The following is an 18,905-nucleotide window of genomic DNA, read 5'->3' on the forward strand; positions in this document are numbered from 1 at the left end:
AGAAAAAATACAAACAACAATGACAGAAAAATGAGGGAGTTTGGGGTTTGCACTTACCTCTTTAGCTCTTGTAGATGGAAGCCCTTCTTTACTCCTCCAAGCTCCTCCTCCTTCACTGCTCCTAGCTCCTCCTCCTTCACTCCTCCAAGCTCTCCTCAAGCCTCTCTTCTCCAAGCTCTCCAAAAATACAAGAGTAAGGAAATAAGAGGGAGAAATGAGTTTTATTCCCCTCATTCTTTTCCCTAACCCAAGCTAAACCCACCCCCAACCACAATTAAGCAAAAAAAGAGAATCAATTTAGTGGTTCCGCCCCACGAAACCAGTTGACAGCCCTCAAAACTGTGCGGGATCCGCCCATAATCGGCCCCCATCCGCGGCGGATCCACGGGGTGATCCAGGCCCGGAGCCGCGACTTGCACGTTCGAAACCGCAGATCAAACCAGACAATTCCCACAGACCAGGAATCATTTTTTCCAACCCAATCCGTGATTCTGGGGCCGGATCACCCACGGATCCGTACAAGCTGCGAATCCGGCTTTTGATCCGGGGGATGGGGCGTTTCCTACAACACTATTGAGATCAAGTATCACTTCATCGGAGACAGAATCCAAAAGGGGGCAGTAAAGCTTCAATATATCTCCACAAATAAGCAAGTTGCAAACATTCTGACCAAACGCTTAATTGAAGGGACGCTTGTGTTTTACAGAGACAAGCTTGAAGTGGCGTTGATAACCTTCCTCGCTAAAAAGGAGAGTTGATGTTTTTAGTTTGGACAGGTACTTCCACACAAGTCTAAGTGTCAAATGAGTGGAATTCATCCAAAGTCATCACCTTAGCAAATTCAATTTAAATTAGAGGAATTATTAAAATGAATGTTCTTCATAAAAGTGAGTTTAATCTAATAAAATGTAAAGGCTTTTACATTAGTGAATGAGATGAATCTTGACCACTGATCGAGACTTAATCTCAACCGACAATCTCACTGAGCAGTTAGAATTATGGAGACTTAGTCATCAATGGTTAAATTATTCGGTCAATAACTCAAGATTATAAAGGCAAGGCTAGGTGAAGGAGAAAGACACATAAGAACTGAGTGAGAGATTGAGGCACAAAGAACAATGACTCAAGCCTAGAGAAGACAAAAGCAATGAGTAGTAGCGGTAGAGATTAGCCAAGGGGAGGTTGTATGCTTCAGAGGGAGAGAGGGTGGCTATACTTGTCAAGTTGATTTGCAGAGGGCACAAAGCAGGGCATACAATGGCCATACAGCAGGTTGAGTGCACAAAGTGGAGGTCAAGGGCAGTCGTATGACTCGCAGAGCAGCCAACAATAGGTCGAGGGTTGATTCAAGGGTTTCTGGAGGGGCCATACAAGTGCCCAATTAATTCCAGAAATTCTATTGTAGCTTATATTATTTCTAAGATGGTCATTTTCTAGTAAGGGAGCCCTTGTAAGCTTTGATATTATTTTAATGAGAAGCTAATTTGACGGGAAAAAATATTTTGGTCTGTTGTGGAAATTGGTTTCATTCGCTTCTGCTATAATTTTTATTTTGCCAGTTAAAAATCCCAGTGTGTGCATTTATTCTATGAGTTGTATTAAAATTAATTTTCAGCAAAGAAATAATTTGTCAAGTTCTAAGGTTAAGAAATTTAACATTAGTGAGGTTGGAGCAATTACAAAGGTAAAATATGAATTATGTTATGCTTTTAACATGACAAATTTAGGGCTCCTACATTATTGCTTATGTGTAGAAGTTCAGCAAAATAACAAAAGTGTTTTTTCTTCACAAACAAACTACAAATATAAGATGGCTAATTGTAAAAATTCATCTAAACCTATGGAAAAAGGGCTAAAGCCTAAGACTTTCAGCAAATGAATCAATTTATAGTCAACTAGTGGGAAGTTTGAACTATCTTACCACTAGGCTAGATCTTAGTTTTCGTTAAAATTGGCAACTAGGGCCAAACTCCACATGGGCCATCTTATTTATGACAGCTGATATTTTTCTTAGATTCCTCTCTCCGAGAGGTGTAGGATTGATCTAAAGACTATCCAATTCTGACATGTACAAATGAAGTTATGAATTTATTTTGATTATGGTCAAATTGTCAAGGTCGGCCAGCAAACTTATGTAGGCTCAGAAGCCCAACAGTGACGTCTATTCATCCTCAACGTTGCATATAAATAGAAGGTGACTTAGCCTCATTTGGACACACTCACCTTCACTACTCTCTCTCTCCTCATTGATTGGGTACAGATTTTTGGGCCTCTCTCTCTCTCCACACGTCCAAAATTTCAAGAGACCGAACTTTCAGGAGGCCGAAATTTCAGGAGAGCGAAATTTCAGGAGACAAAATTTCTGGACAGTTTGACCAACATGCGTTGACCTCCTTTGACTGCATTTTTGTGAGGGCTATCTCTGTTTGGGCAAACCGCATTTCTGGGCACAGAAATCGAGGCTAAATGTTGACTGTTGACCAGCGTTGACTGCAACTAGGTCTGACTGCAGGTGGATTGTTTGACTAGACTTTGACTGGGTTGAATTTCACTGTTTTGAGGGTTGTTTTATCTTGTTGTTTGGAGGCTGAAGTTGATTGAAGTTGACCGATTTGCTAAGGTCAAATCTGCCCTATTGACCAGCATTGACTTTTTTGGTTAGGGCTCTTTTGTTGCTGTTATAAATTATCAAATTTGTAAATTGTACTATCTCTCTCTGCTGAACTATTGAAGACTAGAAGAAGATTTGATCAAGGGTTTCCCCACACTGGGGTTTGTCCCTGGCTAGTGCCACATCTTGTGTCCTCTTGTCTTGGCTTGTCTTCTTTTGTTTATGTTTATGTTCTATCTGCATTTTACTATCATGTTGATGTGATTGTTAATCTGAATATTGATACTGGGCTAATAAAGAAATTGAAGTAAAATTGCTCTAAAGCATAGAACATACCATTGTTGCCTAAAATTCACAGTTTTCCAGTCAGCTACATATCCAGGTTCATCACAAACACTAAAGTAGAACATTGAACAACAGTAAAGACAATTTGAGATATGTTAAAGGTACAATAGATTTTGTATTATTATATGATGAAAGTGATGCACTTCAGTTGACTGCGTATACAGATTCTGATTGGGAAATGTTAAAATTGGCAGCTAGGGCCAAACTCCATGTGGGTCATTTTATTTATGGTAGTTCATATTTTTCTTGGATCCCTCTTGTCACGCCCCTACACCTGCGGTAGTCTTCCAACCGCTTATAGCGAGGTGCGGCACTACCAATCGTTTTCTTTTCACCAATACTTACGATTGTAGACTACGCCTAACATTCTATACTTAGTTTATTTTTCGTTACCAAGTATTATTATGTTTCCTTTATACAAGTGAAGCCCATAACATTCACATAAACAGCATTATACAAGAGAAATGCACAACAGTATAAAGGGAGGGGCAACTCCCTACAATATGAGTTTGCCCGAATCAATATATATAATCTTCTTTTACAAGTACAAGTTAAATCTTGGGAAACCCCAAATTTACACTTCGCCAATTTTCAAACTTCGGCAAACTCGGTTGCCCAGCGCGTCGGCACCTCCGCATGGTCGCCGCACGACTCACCAACCCTTCGTTCACCTCGTCGCACAATCGCGTTGTTTGCCCAACTTGGGCGCGCCTCCAAGTCGCCACACACGGGCACCTCTAACCGAGACACACCTCCGTTCACAATCTCAACACTTCACCAAGTCATCATGCACACTTGCACGACGGGCGGGCGCTCACCCGAGCCACCAAGACACCCGTGCCAAGTCGTCGCACAAACCGGGCGCTCCTCCGTTTCACCGTCGGGCACCTTCATACAAATTGGGCGCCACACACCCGTGCACGCCCTCACCCAACCACCGGGCGCTCCTGCCCGCACCCTTCACCCACAACCGAGTTAAACACGTCTTCACCATGCAACCAAGCCCAAGAATGGGCGCATCCCAACCTGCGCCTCTTCTCCTTAGTTCTGCGCACTAGACCTGCGCCTTTACTCCTTGAGCGAAGATGTTGAGCAAATGAGTGATTGTGGAAATGACTCCAACGCCTTTCCAATATATACATGTGGCAGGGCGAGGTCTTGGCTGCCCAGCCGACCTGCCCACGCCCACATTTCCATCGCAAATACACTTAACTTCATGTCGGCCTTCCTTTGTTTGCTGGTCGGCCCGTGGGTGTTCCATTACGCTCCCACGCATATATAAACTCGTCCACCCAACCTTTCATGCACTTAACATCTTCGCACGTTTTATGTTGAGCTCGCACTTCAAGCCGGATGTGACCAAGGACTGCAGGTCCTTACATCCTCCTCCACCTGAAGTCGTTGTCGTCCTCGACAACATACCATCCTGGTAGCCATCCACCAAGATCATTAATAACTGCCTCACCCATGATGTCAACTCCTCCACATATTGCAAACATCTCTGCATCATATGTAGAACCATTGTCTTCACCATGTCTCGTCCCGGCAACCATCTGTCACCAAGATCACCATACCAAGGTATACACCCCATCGGTATGCCATACATCGGAAATCATCTCAATCCATGACCATCGACCATCTCGTCGCAATCTCCACATGCTGCTCTCCATCGTGGAAGGTTGGTCCCTCCATCTCAAGCTACATGCTTCCTGCAACATATCGTGTCGACCTCATCATGTTTCATCCTCATGTGAATTGCTGCCATGATACTCCAACATAATGCTATCACATCTCTGTACACTGGATCCCCTCATGACTCGAACTAGTTGGGTAGCTAATCCAACTGTCACGCTCAAACCATGAGAATGTACATCCTCATGCCATCATCAGTCGTTTCTCAGAACATCCCGTCACATCCTCAACTCGATCAAGAATCCATCTCCATACAAGTGTAAGCCATGCTCAAGTCCATGAAGTAGTCCTCATCTCATCTGCAACATGTTGTCCATGATGTTTGGTACCAATGTGCTGCCTGAAATCAGCCACATCTATCCCAACATCATCATCCATATGTGTACCTCCTCAATATGAAGAGACCATCTCATCAAACTTCGACTTTCGATGTGCCACATCCAAGTCCATGAAGCAACCTCCATCATATCTGCAATGTGCCATCCCTCAAGTCTGTCATAGAAACAAGTATACACCTGTCTCATCTATCCATGTGCTGCCCATGATCATAGATCAATCAGCTCCCATGTGTCCAAAGTAGTTGAGTCTCGGCTCAACCCATGCCCAAGTGTAGTCACCAAGGCATCATCATCGTTGTAACTCCATCACTTCAAAGTGTCTCATATCGATCCTCCACATCAAGTCACTCTTTCAAGCCATTCCCATACATGTACTTGAAAGTATGCACCCCATCCTGCATCAAAGTCTCTGACCTCAGCTCCTCAATGCATCAGATCCTCCAAGTCCACTATATATGAAGTCTCCCTGGAAGTCACAACAATCTCATGTCATCATGAACTCCATGAGTCATCTCCAACCAACATCTCAGCAAGCACACAAGTCTCGGCCCAAAGGTCTCTGCAAGATGCCTCAGCTCTCCATGTAGTAGGAATGCTCCATAGTCTGCTCACAAATCCATCCAAGTCCATGGCCTTGTTGTACATAAGTGCACAACCTCTCCATCGGCTCATAAGTAAAACATCTCCATGTCACACCAGCAAATCCACCTGCACAACATCCCTGCCTTGGCACTCCTCATTGGATGTCCATAAGTGACACCTCTTCAAGTGCTCCTGCATCATGTCCCTGCATAAGACTGCCATGCTCCATGTCTCCAACCTGATGTCCATGACTAAGTTGCCCATGTAGTCCAACCAAGTAGACCCATCACAACAATCGGTCATCCTCATCCAAGTTTGCAATCTTCAGTCTAGTGAACTCGGTCACCCAACCATATCATCATCATCATGAGTCCCTTCCATCATAGCTCCCCCACTGAAGGTTCCACCAAGACTTGCTCTTGGTCTCAGCCATGAGAAGTCCACCCAAGCATCATCATACCTCAAGTGTGTGCCCTCCTCAAATCTGTCCATGAGTCATGCCGGGCACTTAGCCAATTCTTCATGTGGCTAAAGCATGACCCAATCCTCCGCAACAATCATCATGTTCCTCCCTTGTCACGGCCTTTGTACCTTCTATCACAAGGTCACAAACAACCCCAACAAGTCCTGCAACAGTCAACAATCCTTGCTTCTCCATACAAGGTCTCATCATAGACATCCATGGTAAGATGCTCCCCTGCATCGGCAAACTGCTTTTGCTCTTCCCTGCATACGGTCCATCTACCAAATGCTCAAGTGAAACACAAGTATCAACAATACTTACATCATCATCATCATGAGGCTCCTCCATAGGAGTGTCCTCATCCATCCATGTTTGCAAACTACACAATCCTGGTCCAACTTGATCAATCTCGACTTCATCCTCCATCGTTGTCACATTTGCAACATCCTCAATCATCATGGCTTCCTCTTCCTTGTCGGCACAATCTGCAACTCCTTCTTGCTCCATTGTCCAACCAAGTTGAAGAAGTTCATCTTCAACATTCTTTTCCAAGAATTCAAGCTTCTCTCGAATCCGAGGATTCTCTTCTTTCAACCGCTTCACCCTGTATAAGGTAAGCAAGAGCTTCCCTTCGCATTCTTCCAAACTTGCCATGCCTTGTCGTTCAGCGTGGCCCAAGCACGAAGCATCTCCTCTGCTAAACCTGTTTCACCATTCACCTGAATCACCCTGACATTCCACCTGTCACCTGCAAAACTTGAGCTCCCTGCCAAGTCTTTGGTCTTCGTAGAATCAGCTCCTTGATTCAGTTTACCAGCTCTGATCCCAACTGTCACGCCCCTACACCTGCGGTAGTCTTCCAACCGCTTATAACAAGGTGCGGCACTACCAATCGTTTTCTTTTCACCAATACTTACGATTGTAGACTACGCCTAACATTCTATACTTAGTTTATTTTTCGTTACCAAGTATTATTATGTTTCCTTTATACAAGTGAAGCCCATAACATTCACATAAACAGCATTATACAAGAGAAATGCACAACAGTATAAAGGGAGGGGCAACTCCCTACAATATGAGTCTGCCCGAATCAATATATATAATCTTCTTTTACAAGTACAAGTTAAATCTTGGGAAACCCCAAATTTACACTTAGCCAATTTTCAAACTTCGGCAAACTCGATTGCCCAGCTCGTCGGCACCTCCGCACGGTCGCCGCATGACTCACCAACCCTTCGTTCACCTCGTCGCACAATCGCGTTGTTTGCTCAACTTGGGCGCGCCTCCAAGTCGCCACACACGGGCGCCTCTAACCGAGACACACCTCCGTTCACAATCTCAACACTTCACCAAGTCACCATGCACACTTGCACGATAGGCAGGCGCTCACTCGAGCCACCAAGACACCCGTGCCAAGTCGTCGCACAAACCGGGCGCTCCTCCGTTTCACCGTCAGGCACCTTCGAACAAATCGGGCGCCACACACCCATGCACGCCCTCACCCAACCACCGGGTGCTCCTGCCCGCACCCTTCACCCACAACCGAGTTAAACGCGTCTTCACCGTGCAACCAAGCCCAAGAATGGGCGCATCCCAACCTGCGCCTCTTCTCCTTAGTTTTGCGCACTAGACCTGCGCCTTTACTCCTTGAGCGAAGATGTTGAGCGAATGAGTGATTGTGGAAATGACTCCAACGCCTTTCCAATATATACGTGTGGCAGGGCGAGGTCTTGGCTGCCCAACCGACCTGCCCACGCCCACATTTCCATCGCAAATACATTTAACTTCATGTCGGCCTTCCTTTGTTTGTTGGTCGGCCCGTGGGTGTTCCATTACGCTCCCACGCATATATAAACTCGTCCACCCAACCTTTCACGCACTTAACATCTTCGCACGTTTTATGTTGAGCTCGCACTTCAAGCCGGACGTGACCAAGGACTGCAGGTCCTTACACCTCTCATCGAGAGGTGTCAGATTGATCTAAAAATCATCCGATTTCGATAAGTATTCATGGAGATATGAATTTATTTGTGTTATGGAACAATTCGTCAAGGTCGGCCAACAACCAAAATAACCCCCTCATGTGCTCAACATTTTAGTATAAAAGGAGGTGACTTGATAGTCATTTCTACACACTTCACTCTTGATTTCTCTCCACTTGTTCTGGTTTTTAGTGGCAAGAGAAATCTAGATGATGAAGCCCTAGATGTAGGAGGATGCCCTAGCCACAGTCCTAAGGATGATGCCCTAGCCGCAGTCCTAAGGAGGATGCCCTAGCCGCAGTCCTAAGGAGGATGAACTAGCCGCAATTCAAGGGAGGAGACCCCTACTTCTATACGCTGCCCAACCTGCCCTCTACGCTACCTAAAGTAGAGATATAGCAGGCCTATTCATGCTGCCCAAATACGCAGGTGCCCTAACCGCAGTTAGGAAGACAGGCTAGCGAGTTTGAAGGGATGTTTTCAGGTAACAGAGTGTTGGAAGGAGGGCCGAAATACCATGTTGGAGGGCCATAGTAAGGGACTGATCTGGGCTAGTAGACGCAGAGATTCCTCCTGAAAGAGGCCGAGCAAGGGATTGTTCTGCTGTGATTAGGATGCAAGCTTGTAGGGGTTGTTCTGAGGGTCAAACATAGAGTTGTAGGTGCCTCCTCAAGCAACGAGGTCACATAACTTGAAGAGGAAAGGAGGCCGCATAATTTAAGGTGTGTTTTGGGCATGACTATTGGGTTGCTGTAGGTTACAATGGGAGCCCTAACCAGGGACCAAAACACTGCCCATAAACAAAAGTGCACAAGTATGGTAACTTGTGCTTTGACTTGTTTGATTAGAAAGGTCTCTTCGTTGATGAGGACATTCTATATACTGCCACATAGGTGCAGCAATGACTAACAGTGGGACAACAGTGCTAGTAGTGTGACAACATGGTGCAGCAATGTCACAAGGCATAACAATGCCGCATGACAGCAGCAATGGCATGGTACAGCAAGACAACATGACAAGCATGATGCTGCAAGCACATTGGGACAGCATGACAAGCATGGTGCTGCAAGCACATTGGGACAACATGACAAGCATGATGCTACAAGCACATTGGGACAACATGGCAAGCATGGTGCAGCAAGCACATGGGACAGCAGTGGCAAGCATGGTGCTGCAAGCACATGGGACATGCAGTATGGCAACATGGTTCAGCGTGCCACATGGGGCAGCAGTGTGGCAACATGGTGCAGCAATGGCACATGGGACAGCACCAGTACATGATGCAGTACAGTGATGGGTACAGTCATGATTAGTGAAGCATGATGAGATGCAGCATAGTGATGATGGGTGCAGCATGGTGCAACACAGTGAGGTGCAGCATGATGATGAGGAGCAGCACAATGATAGGTGCAGCATGGTGATGGAGTCACCTGGGAGAATCAGTTGAAGCAGCATGTCTTCAACTGAGTTCAGCTACCTCATGTATCATCTACTTAGAGATGATCTATGTTCTTAATTAGATAAGTCAAAGTGTTGACTTCTATTTTATATGTATTATCTCTTTCTCTCTCTCTCTGATGAACTATTGAAGAACATATAAGAAGAATTGATCAAGGGTTTCCCCACATTCGGGTTTGTTCCTGGCTAGCGCCACATCTTGTTTCCTCTTGTCTTGGCTTGTCTTCTACGATCTATGTTTATGTTCTATCTGCAATTTACTTTAATGCTAATGTGATTGCTAATATGGAAAAGATATTGAGCTAACTATGAAAATTGAAATAAATTGCTCTAAGCATAGAACATACCTAAAATTAACATGGTATCAGAGTTGAGGTGAAGACAAAGCCCAAGCAAGAGTGAAAGAGCAATCACCAAAGACAATTGGGAAAGGACAAAAGGCTCAATGGGTCCCTCATCCCTCTTCAAATTCACCAAGGGTGAAGTCGAAGCAGAGAACATTATCAGAATGGCGCAGCGGAAGCTTCTAATGGCCTACCTAAAGATCACTTCAATGGGAAGTACGAATCTAAGGGTGGAAGGAAAGGCAGATGCCTTGTTTGTAATAAGTTCGGCCATTATGCGAAGGAGTGTCCGAATGGCAGGGACACATCACTTGATGAAGAAAACAATCATTCCAGGGACATCTTCAATGATCAAAGGAATGACAGGTAATGCAGGTCATCAAGGAAATAGCCGACTCTTCGAAGAAAGCAAGGAACCCCAGGTATGAAGAATCAAATGTTGTTTCTGATAAGATAAAGAAGCATTATCTTATATTGGCCCTCTCCTTCAGACTCTATGGGAATCTGGCTTATTGACTATAGTGCTTCAAGGCACTTCATCGTTAGAAGGGTGCTCTCTCTAATTTGGTAAAGATGGAAACACCCGTGGGATTATACTTGGAATCAATGCCACCTATCCCGGAAAGGGTGTAGGGAATGTTACCTCTCAATTGAATGAGGGTAACTCGATTCATTTAAAAGAAGCTCTTTATGTACCTAATCGCAAGAAGAACCTGGTGTCCATTTCGGCAATGGAAGTCAAAGGTTTCAGGGTGGCATTCATTGATGGAAATGTACGTGTTTGAAAACAGAATTTTCAAAGATGCTTTTACTCATGGGTTCAGGTTTGGCAATTTGTATCGAGTTGCAAGATGGTCCATTGGGGACCATGTCAGTTGTCACATCTCATCTATAGCACCGGAGGTCTACTTATTATGGGGCCCTACCCGATGTGAGTCAGATGGTGATAGGGATGCCTAAATTCAAAAAGAGCATGAAGGTACATGATTGAGATGTACCAGAAGAAAATCTTACAAGGGGCCCATTCCCCTCATGTAGCAGGTCCACTGGTTTGGAACAACCCGAGGAGTTTGAGATTCATGATCGAGAATCTCATGTATGCAGGTGGAAGAAAGCCCTTTATGGCTTGAAGCAAAACACCCCGGGCTTAGTATGAGAGGATTGATAGCTGTCTAATGAAGTTGAGATTCACTAGGAGTGAAGCTGATCCAAACCATTGCTTGAAGGTTGTGGATGATAGACCTCTCATACTAGCACCTTATGAGGACAACCTCTTTCTGACAGGTGCAGACCCTCTCATTTGCAAAAGTAAGAGGGAGTTGGATTCCGGATTTGGAATGGTAAACTGCAAGCCCGTGACTACCTCGATGGAGCTTAACTTTCAGAAGTTATGTGATAGTGATGCCGGACCAGATTTGGGAAATGCCTCTGAGTTTCATAAACTCATTCGCATTGATGTTCTTGGTGAACTTCCGTCCGGATATATGTTTTGCAATTAGCATGTTGGGCTCATATTTGGTTGAGCCTCACTAGATTGGTGCCAAGAATCTTCTGAGATATCTTCAGGGCACAATCTCTCATGGATTGAGATACACTGCCAAAAATGTGAAGCTGCATGATTATTCGAATGCTGACTGGGCAGGCAGTGTGGAGGATCGCAAGAGCACTTCTGAGTGTTGATTCTCTTTGGGTTCTGCTTCGATATCCTGGATGAGTAGGAAGCAGAAGTCGATTGCTCTAAGCATCGTTGAGACCGAATACATAGCTATGATATGACCTCGTGTAAAGCTGCCTGGTTGCGGAAGCTCTTCAGTGAGCTGTTTTACACATGATGGATACCACCATGATCTTCTGTGTCAACCAGATGGGGATTCGATTATTGAGGAATCTCGTATTCTATGATTGCTCCAGCATATAGACATCAGATACTACCTTATTTGGGATATGGTACATCGATGAGCAAGAAGGCTCCATCGCATTGGGACTGATGTGCAAGTCGCACACATTCTGTCAAAGCCCCAAGGAAAAGTCAAATTTGTGACTTTCCGAGAACGACTTGGAGTCGTTGAGAGACCCTCTTATGAGGGTCCTACATGATGCATGCATTGAGCTCTGGGAGCTCCGAGGGGCTTGGGGTACTTCTTGGAGCAACAAGTGACCATAGGGCGACTCACCCTCCCCTAATGGTGCGCTGTGTACAAGGAGAATGGTTCAACCTTCCCCTGTGATACCCCATGGCGACTTATGGATAGGATGAGTGGTTCTCCTGTCGAGGCATCCTACCCATGCAGTCTGGGACTCATGGAAAGTACCTCTCATCTGGCCAATGAGTAGGTAAATAGGGTTAGGGACTATAGTAGTACTATCGATGGACGCATCGTTGTATCTACCGTACTCCCTATTGCTAGGATGATCTCCATTGATCTAGGATCAGTATGAGTGGTTTGAGACACTCTCTTTTGATATTGATCTAGGATCAATGAAACTGACTTCGGGCCATTAAGAGTGACATAACTCACTCTCTTTTGGAACTGATTCTTAATGACATAACTCACTCTCTTTTGGAACTGATCTGGGATCAATAAGAGTGGTATGACACACTCTCTTCATATGGAACTGACTTTGGGTCAGTGGAGAATGGTATGAGACATTCTCTCGATCAATTCTTCTTCTTCATGGTTCAACAGAGCAAAGCAGTGCAGGGCACTGTTGGCTGCGATAGTATAGTCTGGCAGAAGGATCAGTGGATGGAGTTCTCCCTAGTTGAGAGGGAGTGTTAAAATTGACAACTAGGGCCAAACTCCATGTGGGTCATCTTATTTATGGCAGCTGATAGTTTTCTTGGATCCCTCTCATCGAGAGGTGTAGGATTGATCTAAATATCGTCCAATTCCGATAAGTATTTATGGAGATATGAATTTATTTGTATTATGGGACAATTCGTCAAGGTCGGCTAGCAACCAAAATAACCCCTCATGTGCTCAACGTTTTAGTATAAAAGGAGGTGACCTGATAGTCATTTCTACACACACTTCATTCTTGATTTCTCTCCACTTGTTTTGGGTTTTAGTGGCAAGAGAAATCTAGATGATGAAGCCCTAGATGTAGGAGGATGCCCTAGCTGCAGTCCTAAGGAGGATGATCTAGCTGCAATTCAAGGGAGGAGACCCCTACTTCTATACGCTGCCCAACCTGCCCTCTACGCTGCATAAAGGAGAGATATAGCAGGCCTATTCATGCTGCCCAAATATGCAGGTGCCCTAGCCGCAGTTAGGAAGACAGGCCAGCGAGTTTGAAGGGACATTTTCAGGTAACAGAGTGCTAGAAGGAGGGCCGAAGTACCATGCTGGAGGGCCGAAATAGTAAGGGACTGATATGGGCTAGTAGACGCAAGGATTCCTCCTGAAACAGGCCGAGTAAGGGACTGTTCTGTTGTGATTAGGACGCAGGCCAGTAGGTGTTATTTTGAGGGTCAAACATAGAGCTGTAGGTGCCTCCTCAAGCAGTGAAGTCACATAACTTGAAGAGGAAAGGAGGCCGCATAATTTAAGGTGTGTTTTGGGCATGACTATTGGGTTGTTGTAGGTTACAGTGGGAGCCCTAACCAGTGACCAAAACACTGCCCATAAACAGAAGTGCAGAAGTATGGTAACTTGTGCTTTGACTTGTTTGATTGGAAAGGTCTCTTCATTGATGAGGAGATTCTATATACTGCCACATAGGAGCAGCAATGACTAACAGTGGGACAGCAGTGCTAGTAGTGTGACAGCATGGTGCAGCAATGTCACAAGGCATAGCAATGCCACATGACAGCAGCAATGGCATGGTACAGCGGGACAACATGACAAGCATGATGCTGCAAGCACATTGGGACAACATGACAAGCATGGTGCTGCAAGCACATTGGGACAACATGACAAGCATGATGCTGCAAGCACATTGGGACAGCATGGCAAGCATGGTGCAGCAAGCACATGGGACAGCAGTGGCAAGCATGGTGCTGCAAGCACATGGGACATGCAGTATGGCAACATGGTTCAGCATGCCACATGGGACAGCAGTGTGGCAACATGGTGCAGCAATGGCACATGAGACAGGAATGGTACGTGATGCAGTACAGTGATGGGCACAGTCATGATTAGTGAAGCATGATGAGATGCAGCATACTGATGATGGGTGCAGCATGGTGCAACACAATGAGGTGCAGCATGATGATGAGGAGCAGCACAATGATAGGTGCAGCATGATGATGAGGAGCAGCACAATGATAGGTGCAGCATGGTGATGGAGTCACCTGGGAGAATCAGTTGAAGCAGCATGTCTTCAACTGAGTTCAGCTACCTCATGTATCATCTACTTAGAGATGATCTATGCTCTTATTTAGATAAGTCAAAGTGTTGACTTCTGTTGTATATGTACTATCTCTCTCTCTCTGCTGAACTATTGAAGAACATATAAGAAGAATTGATCAAGGGTTTCCCCACATTGGGGTTTGTCCCTGGCTAGCGCCACATCTTGTGTCCTCTTGTCTTGGCTTGTCTTCTGCGATCTATGTTTATGTTCTATCTGCAATTTACTTTAATGCTGATGTGATTGCTAATCTGGAAAAGATATTGAGCTAACTGTGAAAATTGAAATAAATTGCTCTAAGCATAGAACATACCTAAAATTAACAGGAAAAGATCAGTGGATGTCCAGAAATCAACAACTGGTTATGTGCTCAGTATTGGAACAGGTGCAGTTTCATGGGCTAGCAAAATACAACATGTTGTTTCTCTTTTTTCTACCGAGGCAAAGTACTATGCAGTAACAAAAAGCAGCATGTAAGGCAGTTTGGCTTAGAAAAATATATGGAGATTTGATGCTCGAACAAACCAAGCCGGCATGGTTTTTTTCTGGCAATTAAGATGTCTTAAAATTAGCAAAGAATCCTATACTTCATGAGTGCAACAATCACATTGATGTACATTATTATTTCATCATAAAATATGAAGAGGTTGAACTTGAATATTGTACCACACAAGAGCAGACTGCAGACATCTTCAAAAGGCCACTCGATCCAAATAACAGTGTGAATTTTAGAGACAAGCTTGGTGTATTTTCCAGAATGCACATTGAGTATGTTGGTGCAATTAATAATAAGAATCATTCTTTAGTAATTAGCATTTACTTTACATAGTACATTAAAGTACTTTACGATTAACAATAAATAGATGAGAAGAGGTTATGTAACGTCTTTCCTCTCCTTTTGTATAAATGTAAGATGACATATTATGATTTTGATTGAATGCAAACTTGACAATTCTCTTCTTATGTGTACTGTTTCTTCTCTGTTCAATTTCTGAGAAATATTCCAATTCATCAGTTGCGTCTTTTGATAAAAGGGGAAAGCTACACGGCTGTCTGAGATTGTTAATGGTCTGTTTAGAATTAGATTGAGTAGATTTCGATTTTACCATGTAAACATTTTTCTTGTTCAGTCAAGAGTGAAATATGAAACATGTGATATATCATATGCACAGACACGGCAAGGCAATCTGTGCATTAAAGACAATCAAAGACTGACAACATGTGCTCTGGTTTACATATTTTGGAAGAAGCATGAAAAATAATCAGGAAATATCAATTTGTACTAAAAGACTTGATTTCAAGGTAGTACATCGTTTCAAGAAGTTTATCAAAACAAAATATATATAGATAGATCAATAGATAGTCTGCAAAAGGACATGACCAAAAACTTCTAACTGTAGGTTTTAACCTTGTACAGAAATTACCTGCAACCGTATTCTTAAAAAATAGACAAAAAAAAGCATACAATGGTGAGAACATAAAAATATACAAGGAAAACCCAAACTGGGAAAATCAGATTGACTTTTCATTATATTCCCTTCAATGTTACAATATGTTATATACATGCCGAATCATTCATAAACCATTAAAACATATCCATAGTTCTCTTGACCGGATCTACAAAATACCATGGGCAAAAACCATCATGCCCAAAACCATGTGCAAAAAACATGCATGAAACCATGGGTAGGTCTGCCCACCATCTTTGAGTCTACCCCCATCCTTGGGTCCGCCCAACTATTATTGGGTCCGCATAAAAAATTCCCAGGACACTGCCCGGACCCCATGCAAGGGGGCTACTGCCCCCCTACAAACCCCTAGCAAGGGAGCCTGCTGCCCCGCTATGCCTGGCACAACGTAAAAGTGCATGAAGCTAGTCATGGAAAGAATATAACATACCCAACACTAATACCAGGCTATATTGATCTTTCTAGTAAAATCCCCTAGCCCCACTAATATTCAAGTGGAATGGGGTGTCAAGTTGCGGTCTAGTAACAGATTGGATTGCTTGCAGCAAAGATGACTTCGGTTGAAAACTTACCAGGGCCCAGGCTCGCTCACCATGAAAATATAGTTGACCAAAGTTCTTTTGACGTGTGGGTTGTGATAAAGGCAACAACGTTCGTTCTCTGAAATTGTGAAAGTACTATTAAAGGTGCTTCATGTGTTAAAGTGGTCTTCTACCCAGATGAGACCAGGTGCAAACGCTATGTAACTTTTACGGAAGAGGTGCCAGTGAGTTGTGGCTCTTAGTCGAAGGTTTTAACTCTCCACTTAAAATAGTTTTAACTATAAAACAAAAGAAAATAAAGAAAAAAAACAGTGAGACAGAATTTATGTATTCAACGGGATAGTTTTGTGCTGGTCTGTAGACAGACAAACGTGTGCATATACCAATACATTCACAGAAATAGGCAAGCATATAAAGCACAATATTTGTATATATGCACAAGTATATACATAAATATAATTATACCTCCGAGAGAGTTATAACTACAAATATTTGTGTATTTCTAGTGGGTTTGTAGGTTGGTCTATCGAGGAGAAAATGTTTTTTATCTTATATAACTTGCATTGACAGGTTCTATGGTTTACATTTTACAGAATGCACAGGTTCCTTCTCCCCAGAGGATTCTGGATTGCATCCATCATCTTGTTCCAGTGCATAGGTTATGCAAGTTTGTCCTAATTTTTGTAATTATACTATTTCTATTCCAGCTTGTCACTTTTGCAAAGTAGATCTGCTTTCTAGGTTAGGGTTGATTGCAATTTTGTAATAAAGGTGTTTTTCTGCAACAGGGTCGATTGCTTCTTTGTAATAAAGGAGTTTCTTCTTAGCGGTAATTCCCAAATATTTTCCTTCATTATATTTCTATAATAGTATTAATCTTATTATTGTCTTTGAATGGAATTCTTCATTTATTCGCCAAAACTATAAACATTTTGTTCAATCCTTGCTCCAAGTGTGTTTTGTTTTATTCTTGTGGGGTTGTTACTTATTTTTAAGGCTCCACGCAGCAACAACCTCTCCTCCTTTTTTTCTTATTTTGATTTGGGAAATAACCTCCTCTCCTATTTCTTATTTTGCTTTTGCATCTCAAGTACTGGATGATGGCGTTACGTTATATGAAAGTCATTCTCTCTTTGATCAGGAGAATCAGGGCTTTATTCTCAGATTGCAGATTATGAGAAGTTTTTGAATCCGTTCCATATTTCTTTTAAGTTTTTAGCTAACGGGATGGTGTCATGTGTAAACATACCCACAATTTTTTATCTCAATTTTGTATAACATAAGATCGGATGGAAGAATGCAAGAAAGCAAAACGTACCCCTTGGCTCCGAAAAGATCCATGCTGTGCATGTTGGCAATGGGAGGCAATGCCCTTCTAAAAAAGGGATTACAAGAGGATGAGCGAAGAGAAGGCAATTGAAGTGCCCTCGACCATTTTTGGGTGGGACTTTGAATGAAGCTGCTGCAATGAACAGGACGATACCTGGGGCATACTCCCACTGAGATTCCACCTGATACTGTACCCATTGCTGTGGCCATCTCGTCCCTGGACACTCAAACCAAAATAAATGAGAAACAAAATTCAAAATTGATCGATTTCCGCGATCCCTATCCACCTCAACACGCACGAGCGCACAACTCTCGTGTCGCTATTTTTTCATACATGAGATTGGAACGAACTAGTGCACCATTCATATGTTAAAAGCCAGTTGAGATGTATCATGCCACTCTGTAGGTTTGGAAGACCAAGGTTAACCTTTCAAAGGAAAAACAAACGAGGTACTCAATGTGTGTTAGTTGGCCGAACCACAAAATAATGGTAAGGAGTGTTCTAGATCTTAGTTGGCTCAATGTGTGTTAGTTGGCCGAACCACAAAATAATGGTAAGGAGTGTTCTAGATCTAGTTGACCAAATCACAAAACATCAATAAATATGACAGTTAGAAAGGTGTTGGCCGATCACCACAAAATAATGAAAATGGTTGTTAGGGTTAGTTGTTGAATTAAAATAAATAATAATGAAAATGAGTGTGTGGGGAATATATATTCTAATGAAATAATATCGAGATGAAAGATAGGTTTATATTATTTATTTATTTTATGAGGTAGTTAATGAAAATATATGAAAGATATAATAATGGAGAATAAGGGATATTGATGTGGTAAAAAAAATTATTAGATATTGAGATAATTGAATTTAGGGTTTTGTGATTTATATTATGAAAAGTAAGAAAATTTTGGATAAAAATCATATCATCAAAATTTTGAATCATGAGTGTGGTTCATCGTCACGATAAGAGGAAGAACAAGATCTTGGCATCAAGTTAAATGGATGAAGAGAACAAAAAAAATAGTCGTTATAATATAACCCTTAGATTTGACTAAATAAATAATATTTTCATATGAAGAAAACATTGAGATTTGACTAAATAAATAAATAAAAATTCCCATAGGAAAAATCGTAATTTCATTAAAGAGAGAAATTACATTTTGTAGATGCATATGCATATGCTGAACATGTCAATGACCAGTTGTCATCATCAAGAAACCATTGATCAAAAATGTTGTTACCTTGATCCACGCAGGGAGGTAACAATCCAGAATATATTGAAAGATAAACAAATGATATAAAAACCAGATCTGTCCAAAAGACGATATATATGTACATAATCAAAAAACCATATGCCCTGTAAATTTATGCATTAATGTCCATAAAAGGCCGATGGTAA

At 42.8% G+C, this 18,905-nt stretch overlaps 1 protein-coding gene across 2 annotated transcripts in view; it reads right to left on the reverse strand.

The window, feature by feature from the left end:
- LOC149179429 (acyl-acyl carrier protein thioesterase TE3, chloroplastic-like) overlaps positions 1 to 17,955 on the reverse strand; it is a 150,236-nt gene extending 132,281 nt beyond the window's left edge. The window contains exon 1 of one of the 2 annotated variants that reach the window (XM_089423830.1): positions 17,495 to 17,955. In XM_089423830.1, the coding sequence (XP_089279956.1) occupies positions 17,495 to 17,715 (221 nt within the window). In that variant the 5' untranslated portion in view covers positions 17,716 to 17,955. The remainder of the gene's footprint in view (positions 1 to 17,494) is intronic. The other variant, XM_089423829.1, reaches the window with a different exon arrangement.
- Positions 17,956 to 18,905: the final 950 nt, after the last annotated feature.

The sequence above is a fragment of the Pinus tabuliformis genome, chromosome 4_1 (genome assembly GCF_031772625.1).
Source record: "Pinus tabuliformis cultivar Carrire ecotype Pingquan chromosome 4_1, CPIR1, whole genome shotgun sequence".
Classification (NCBI taxonomy): Eukaryota; Viridiplantae; Streptophyta; class Pinopsida; order Pinales; family Pinaceae; genus Pinus; species Pinus tabuliformis.